This window comes from Nerophis ophidion, linkage group LG06 (assembly GCF_033978795.1).
Source record: "Nerophis ophidion isolate RoL-2023_Sa linkage group LG06, RoL_Noph_v1.0, whole genome shotgun sequence".
Classification (NCBI taxonomy): Eukaryota; Metazoa; Chordata; class Actinopteri; order Syngnathiformes; family Syngnathidae; genus Nerophis; species Nerophis ophidion.
Window position 1 is genome coordinate 10977583 of NC_084616.1, and position 8999 is coordinate 10986581.

General features: G+C 43.8%; 1 protein-coding gene across 2 annotated transcripts in view; it reads right to left on the minus strand.

Annotated features, from left to right (window-relative positions):
- Positions 1 to 8999, minus strand: part of rnf41 (ring finger protein 41) — a 47594-nt gene that overhangs the window by 12937 nt on the left and 25658 nt on the right. For both annotated transcript variants that reach the window (XM_061902644.1, XM_061902643.1), the window contains 2 exons: positions 6767 to 6882; positions 901 to 1169 (listed from right to left, as the gene is read on the minus strand). In XM_061902644.1, the coding sequence (XP_061758628.1) occupies positions 901 to 1169; positions 6767 to 6856 (359 nt within the window). In that variant the 5' untranslated portion in view covers positions 6857 to 6882. The remainder of the gene's footprint in view (positions 1 to 900; positions 1170 to 6766; positions 6883 to 8999) is intronic.

Sequence of the window (8999 nt, forward strand, 5' to 3'; positions counted from 1 at the left end):
AACATGTGTGTCAAACTCTGCCCGCGGGCCAATTTTGGCCTGACATGTAATTTCATTTGGCCCTTGAGGCAATATCAAATTAACATTAGAGCTGTAACACCGCATTCACCGCTAATATTCATACTTGCCAACCCTCCCGATTTTCCCGGGAGACTTCCGAAGTTCAGTGCCCCTCCCGAAAATCTCCCTGGGCAACCATTCTCCCGAATATTTCCCGATTTCCACCCGGACAACAATATTGGGGGCTGTGCCTTAAAGGCACTGCCTTTAACGTTCTCTAAAACCTGTCGTCATGTCCGCTTATGCTACATACAAACATCTTCATAATGTAAGCGGCTTATACACACTCATAAGTGAATGCAAGCATATTTGGTCAACAGCCTTGGTCAACACTTGAGGGTGGCCGTATAAACAACTTTAACACTGTTAAAAATATGTGCCACACTGTGAACCCACACCAAACAAGAATGACAAACACATTTCGGGAGAACATCCGTACCGTAACACAACAGAACAAAAACCCAGAATCCCTTGCAGCACTAACTTTTCCGGGACACTACAATACACGCTACCACCTAAAAGGTTAATTTGTTCAACCTTGGCCCGCGGCTTTGTTCAGTTTTAAATTTTGGCCCACACTGTATTTGAGTTTGACACCCCTGATCTAGAATGTAAAAAGTCATGAAAACGCATTGAACGAGAAAGATTGTGTCCAAACTTTGGACATGTACCGTACATGCAGCACTTTTTTTTTTTTAAGCTTCTTTTGAAAAAAACTACATGCACATGCGGCAATTATTCAAATTCGAGAATGAAGTCATTGTAAAAGATATGATTCAGGAATACATGCACATCCTTACGTGTTCATCGTGTACATGGATCTGCAGGCGTGACACTCACCCGCATCCCTCACACTTGACGGGCCTCTTGGGGTTGTGCTCGCAGTCCTTCAGGTGCGACTGCAGCTGGTCCAGCCGCAGCGTGGCCGTGCAGCCGAAGGTGGCGTTGTCGCAGTTGATCTGCAGCTTGGACAGCATGTTGCGCATGATGCGGGGCACCGGCCGCAGGTGGGCCAGCGTCACCACCGTGCGGTCCACGGGGCAGATCTGCTGCTGGGCGAACCACTGCGTGATGCAGGCATTGCAGAAGGCGTGCTCGCAGTGCGGCGCCTGAGGGGGGCGGAATATTGAAACACTGTTAGCACCCCCCGCGACCCTGAAATGGATGTTCATCATGCTATGATGCTTTTACATTACTGCTATAGTGTCCTACAATAAGCACAGAAGGTTGGTATTTTCTTGTATGTTAGTCAAGTCATAAACATGGCAGGCTATTAGCAGCTACACAACAGCTAAGCACACTATAGCACAAAAGCTAGCTGTATGTAGTAAGTGACTTTAATTGACAGTTAAAGTGTAAACAGCACACTTGTCAATGTTAAAGTACCAATGATTGTCACACACACACTAGGTGTGGTGAAATTATTCTCTGCTTTTGACCCATCACCCTCGATCACCCCCTGGGAGGTGAGGGGAGCAGTGAGCAGCAGCGGTGGACGCGCGCCGTAAATCATTTTTGGTGATGTAACCCCCAATTCCAACCCTTGATGCTGAGTGCCGAGCAGGGAGGTAATGGGTTCCATTTTTCTAGTATTTGGTATGACTCGCCCGGTGTTTGAACTCACAACCCAGGGCGGGCACTCTAACCACTAGGCCGCTGAGTAGGCCTACTGGTTAGAGCAGGGGTGTCAAACGTACGGCCCGTGGGTCGGATCGGGCCCGCAAACGGGTTTTATCCGGCCCCCGGGATGAGTTTGCCAAGTATAAAAATTAACTTTTTTAAATGAAAGAAACTGCTGTTCTAAATGTGTCCACTAGATGTCGCAATAGCAATTATTTGTATCTTTGTAGAAAAGGCTACATATGTAAACAAAAATAATAAACCAAATGTTAGTGCAGTAGCTTGATTTTGATAGTATTTTTGTTATTATGGGGACGGCGTGGCGCAGTGGAAGAGTGGCCCAGCGCAACCCGAAGGTTCCTGGTTCAATCCCCACCTAGTACCAAACTCGTCACGTCTGTTGTGTCCTGAGCAAGACACTTTCACCCTTGCTCCTGATGGGTGCTGGTTAGCGCCTCGCATGGCAGCTCCCTCCATCAGGGTGTGAATGGGTAAATGTGGAAGTAGTGTCAAAGCGCTTTGAGTACCTTGAAGGTAGAAAAGCGCTATACAAGTACAACCCATTTATCATTTATTTATCTTGATAAATTGAAAATTAACACCAATATCACATAATTTTTTCAGAAAATATAAATAACTACAAAGTATATATACTATTAAACGCAACGGTTAAACTGTAAAAAAACAAACAAACCCAACAACAATATGATATGTACATTTTCAGAATGTGCTTGTTCTATTTTTAAACAAAGAAAACAATCTGAAGTTGTCTTTATTTTTAAGTTATCGTGCCGTGATTTTACCAGTCTGGTAGATTTTTCTCCATGTGACCCATGGTCTAAAATGAGTTTGATACCACTGGGTTAGAGTATCAAACAAGTATCAAGTAATTATAGTGACATATTTCTTACACATACAACGTCTCTAAGGAAGAAGCGTATTAGGAGACATGAGAGCCTGGGGTTACAATATTGTTTTATTTTTCATTAAGTCTCTCAGTTGCTTTCCAGCAATTGTCTTTTTCTCTTTTGTTCTCGCTCGCGCTCTGGCTCTAGCTCTAGCTCCAACCCCGTCTCTCCTCCTGGCTGCTGCTTATAAGAAGGCTCAGGTGGGCCGTCTACGCACCTGTCGCTGATTTCGAGGCCGGTCCTGGCACACCCCGCTTTGCTGCAGGCCCGAAGGCCACGCCCCCCTCCACAGTTAGCTTCAGAATAACAATGTTATTACAAAGAATAAGATACCTATTATAATGTTGGTCTTACTTAAAAATGCACGCGTTTAGTTGTGTTCAGTGCTAAAAAAATATGATATGGCTCTTACGGAAATACATTTTTAAATATTTGGCTTCTTGGTTCTCTCGGCCGAAAAGGTTCCCGACCCCTGCTCTAGCAGGTGACTTTTCAAATGATGCTACATATTAGCAGTAACGCTACTTTTTGTAGCAACGCTTTTGCCCCACACTTGACAAATTACGGTGGTCCAACTCATTTCCGCTTGAAGCCAAACCACCGCCAGACGATGGACCCCCTGCTGTTTTTCTTGGGAATTAATTCTTCCTTCATTTGTTACCAGATTTGCACCTTCTTTCTTTCGTATTACCACTCGCATGGCTCCGTTACCATCACAGATAACGTTACCCATGCTGCTACCTCTCTGTTCTGCGAGGGCGTATACGTATGTGACGTATGTAAGACGTTGCACTTGCTGTCTGTGAGGAGAGACAAGAAAGGGTGGAAAGAGCCTGTAGTGTAATGCCAGAGACAAACCCGCGATATATCAAGTATATCGCCCAGCCCTAATATTCACCATTAATTAGTTGCTTATTAACATGCAAATTAGTAACATATTGGCTCTTAACTAGTCATTATTAAGTACTTAGACTAAGACCATGCCTTATTGGTGTTATTATAACCCTAACCAAATAACTCTAAATTAAGTCTTTATTACTTAAAAATATGTTCCGCTAATGTCCAAATAACTCTAAATGAAGTCTTTGTTACTTGGAATATGTTCCCCATACTGTTACCAAAAACCCATAACTTTGTCTTGAATTTTAAAATAAAAAACATTTTATTTTGCACTAAAGAAGGCTTCGGTGAATGCGCATATGAAACTGGTGGAGTTCAGTACCTCCAACAAGGTGAAGAACCACTGATTTAAAGGGGAACATTATCAGCAGACCTATGTAAGCGTCAATATATACCTTGATGGTGCAGAAAAAATACCATCAATTTTTTTCAACCGATTTCCGAACTCTAAATGGGTGAATTATGGCGAATTAAACGCCTTTCTGTTTACCGAGCTGGAGGCGATGACGTCAGAATGTGACGTCGCCGCGGTAACACACCTACCATTTTCATTTTCAATACATTACAAACACCGGGTCTCAGCTCTGTTATTTTCCGATTTTTGACTATTTTTTGGAACCTTGGAGACATCATGCCTCGACGGTGTGTTGTCGGAGGGTGTAACAACACTAACAGGGAGGGATTCAAGTTGCACCACTGGCCCGAAGATGCCAAAGTGTCAGACCCCCATTGAATGTGCCAGAGTGTCTCCACATTTGACCGGCGATGCTAAGGCAGACATGGCACAGAGATGTATGGATAAGCTGCAAATGCATTTGCAACGATAGTCCACGAAATCACAAAGGTGAGTTTTGTTGATTTTGACTGCAAGCTAATCGATGCTAACATGCTACGCTAATCGATGCTAACATGCTATTTACCGGCGGTGCTAAAGCAGACATGGAACAGAGATGTATGGATAACCTGCAGATGCATTTGCAACTATATTACGTTTCCTTCCACCCACATTTAATGCGAAAAAAACACTTACCAATCGACGGATTTAAGTTGCTCCAGTGTCAAAAGATGCGAAAGTCCTGATCGTTTGGTCCGCACATTTTACCGGCGATGCTAACGCAGCTATTCGGCCATGCTATGGCTATGAGTAGCTTCAATAGCTATTCGGTCAATAGTTTCAGTTTCTTCTTCAATATTTTCATACTCCAACCATCTGTTTCAATACATGCGTAATCTGTTGAATCGCTTAAGTCGCTGAAATCCGAGTTTGAATCCGAGCTAATGTCGCTATATCTTGCTGTGGTATTCCCATTGTTTGTTTACATTGGCAGCACTGTGTGACGTCACAGGGAAATGGCCAGCGTCTTCGCAGAGAGCCGAAAATAAGGCACTTTAAAGCTTTATTTAGGGATATTCCGAGACCGGTAAAATTTTGAAAAAAACTTCAAAAAATACAACAAGCCACTGGGAACTGATTTTTATTGTTTTTAACCCTTTTGAAATTGTGATAATGTTCCCCTTTAAAGCATTTTTCTGCATATTCTTCACCAACTGCAAGTTGTGTAAAGTTGAATGTTGACAGCACGTCAGCATATTTGCCCGTGTGTATTTGTTGAACAGGACAGGGTGTGGCCTAAGCAGATCCACACATAATTGTTAGGTGTGCACAATTATTAAGCAGCTTCTTTTTCTCAGGCTATATGAGAGCAATACATGGACTCTTTGGCGCTGGCCAGTAAACACAGCATCAATAATACAAACCCAGTTTCCATATGAGTTGGGAAATTGTGTTGGATGTAAATATAAACAGAATACAATGATTTGCCAATCCTTTTCAACCCATATTCAGTTGAATATGCTACAAAGACAACATATTTGATGTTCAACCTGATAAACATATTTTTTTTTGCAAATAATCATAACTTTACAATTTCATGCCAACAACACGTGACAAAGAAGTTGGGAAAGGTGGCAATAAATACTGATAAAGTCGAGGAATGCTCATCAAACACTTATTTGGAACATCCCACAGGTGTGCAGGGTAATTGGGAACAAGTGGGTGCCATGATTGGGTATAAAAGTTAAGTAATGCACAAACAAAGATGGGGCAAGGGTCGCCACTTTGTAAAAAAATTGTGGAACAGTTTTAGAACAACATTTTTACGGGCCGTAAAATCATCAAAAGGTTCAGAGAATCTGGAGAAATCACTGCACATAAGCGATTATATTACGGACCTTTGACCACTCAGGCGGTACTGCATCAAAAACCGACATCGGTGTGTAAAGGATATCACCACATGGGCTCAGGAACACTTCATAAAACCACTGTCGGTAACTACAGTTGGTCGCTACATCTGTAAGTGCAAGTTAAAACTCTGCTATGCAAAACAAAACCCATTTATCAGCAACAGCTAGAAACGCTTCTCTGGGCTTGAGTTCATCTAAGATGGACTGATGCAAAGCGGAAAAGTGTTCTTTGGTCTGACGAGTCCACATTTCAAATTATATTTGGAAACTGTGGACGTGGTGTCCTCCGGAACAAAGAGGAAAATAACCATCCGGATTGTTATAGGCGCAAAGTTCAAAAGCCAGCATCTGTGATGGTATGGGGGTGTATTAGTGCCCAAGGCATGGGTAACTTACACATCTGTGAAGGCACCATTAATGCTGAAAGGTACATACAGGTTTTGGAACAACATATGCTGTCTTTTTCATGGACGCCGCTGCTTATTTCAGTAAGACCATGCCAAGCCACATTCAGCACGTGTTACAACAGCGTGGCTTCGTAAATAAAAAGTGCGGGTACTTCCCTGGCCCGCCTGCAGTCCAGACCTGTCTCCCATGGAAAATGTGTGGCGCATTATGAAGCGTAAAATACAACAGCGGAGACCCCGGATTGTTGAAGGACTGAAGCTCTACATAAAACAAGAATGGGAAAGAATTCCACTTTCAAAGCCTCAACTATTAGTTTCCTCAGTTCCCAAACATTTATTGAATGTTGTTAAAAGAAAAGGTGATGTAACATAGTGGGGAACATGCCCTTTCCCAACTACTTTGGCATGTGTTGCAGCCATGAAATTCTAAGTTAATTATTATTTGCAAAAAAATAATAAAGTTTATGAGTTTGAACATCAAATATGTTGTCTTTGTAGTGCATTCAACTGAATATGGGTTGAAAAGGATTTGCAACTCATTGTATTCTGTTTATATTTACATCTAACACAATTTCCCAACTCATATGGAAACGGGTTTCGTAATAATAATAATAATAACGTATTTACCTGCACTGGTTCTTCTAGTACTCCGCTACATATCGGGCACAGGAGGTCTTCATCCACCTCCCCTTGGAACCTCGTCACGTCATACCCCATGGTACATCACTAGCACCGTCCACCACCTACACAGCACACAGCACAGGAAGGGTTATTCTATAGCACAGGTGTCAAACTCAAGGCCCGCGGGGCCAGACCTGGTCCACCACATAATTTTCAATGGCCTGTGAAAGCATGGAAATAATATGCATCAAAAAAAGGTAAAGAATCTGGGTATTATCTCCAACCCAACCCTCTCGTTTGAGTCACACATTAAGAGTGTTACTAAAACGGCCTTCTTTCATCTCCGTAATATTGTTAAAATTCGCTCCATTTTGTCCACTAGCGATGCTGAGATCATTATCCATGCTTTTGTTACGCCTCGTCTCGATTACTGTAACGTATTATTTTGGGGTCTCCCCATGTCTAGTTAAAAGTTGACGAAGGAGTTTTCCTAACTGCTCCGGTTTTGATTTTACGAGCCTTCAAAGAACTGCAGCACTGATGCCGTCTCTAGATGGCCGCTTAAAAGCAGGAAGCACCAGCGTGACCACACAACACAGAGAAGGTAGGTACTGTGCAGGTAAATTGACTGGGTGAAAGAAGGAGGCCCCAGTTTGACTCCAGGATGCCGGGAAGGTAGGTAATGTGCGGGTAAATATAAATATATGTTGTCTGGGTGATGGCAGGAAGCACCAGTGTGTATGGGTGAAAGAAAGAAGCACCAGTGTGACCCCAGGATACAGGGAAGGTAGGTAATATGAAGGTAAATATATGTTGTCTGGGTGATGTCAAGAAGCACCAGCGTGTATGGGTGAAAGAAAGAAGCACCAGTGTGACCCCAGGATGCAGGGAAGGTAGGTAATGTGAAGGTAAATATTTGTCTGGGTGATGGCAGGAAGCACCAGCGTGTATGGGTGAAAGAAAGAAACACCAGTGTGACCCCAGGATGCAGGGAAGGTAGGTAATGTGCAGGTATATATATGTTGTCCGGGTGATGGCAGGAATCACCAGCGTGTATGGGTGAAAGAAAGAAGCACCAGTGTGACCCCAGGATGCAGGGAAGGTAGGTAATGTGAAGGTAAATATATGTTGTCTGGGTGATGGCAGGGAAGCACCAGGGTGTATGGGTGAAAGAAAGAAGCACCAGTGTGACCCCAGGATGCAGGGAAGGTAGGTAATGTGCAGGTAAATATATGTTGTCCGGGTGATGGCAGGAATCACCAGCGTGTATGGGTGAAAGAAAGAAGCACCAGTGTGACCCCAGGATGCAGGGAAGGTAGGTAATGTGAAGGTAAATATATGTTGTCTGGGTGATGGCAGGAAGCACCAGCGTGTATGGGTGAAAGAAAGAAGCACCAGTGTGACCCCAGGATGCAGGGAAGGTAGGTAATGTGAAGGTAAATATATGTTGTCTGGGTGATGGCAGGGAAGCACCAGGGTGTATGGGTGAAAGAAAGAAGCACCAGTGTGACCCCAGGATGCAGGGAAGGTAGGTAATGTGCAGGTAAATATATGTTGTCCGGGTGATGGCAGGAATCACCAGCGTGTATGGGTGAAAGAAAGAAGCACCAGTGTGATCCCAGGATGCAGGGAAGGTAGGTAATGTGAAGGTAAATATATGTTGTCTGGGTGATGGCAAGAAGCACCAGCGTGTATGGGTGAAATAAAGAAGCACCAGCGTGACCCCAGGATGCAGGGAAGGTAGGTAATGTGCAGGTAAATATATGTTGTCTGGGTGATGGCAGGGAAGCACCAGGGTGTATGGGTGAAAGAAAGAAGCACCAGTGTGACCCCAGGATGCAGGGAAGGTAGGTAATGTGCAGGTAAATATATGTTGTCCGGGTGATGGCAGGAATCACCAGCGTGTATGGGTGAAAGAAAGAAGCACCAGTGTGATCCCAGGATGCAGGGAAGGTAGGTAATGTGAAGGTAAATATATGTTGTCTGGGTGATGGCAGGGAAGCACCAGGGTGTATGGGTGAAAGAAAGAAGCACCAGTGTGACCCCAGGATGCAGGGAAGGTAGGTAATGTGCAGGTACATATATGTTGTCTGGGTGATGGCAGGAAGCACCAGGGTGTATGGGTGAAAGAAAGTAGCACCAGTGTGACCCCAGGATGCAGGGAAGGTAGGTAATATGCAGGTAAATATATGTTGTCTGGGTGATGGCAGGAAGCACCAGGGTGTATGGGTGAAAGAAA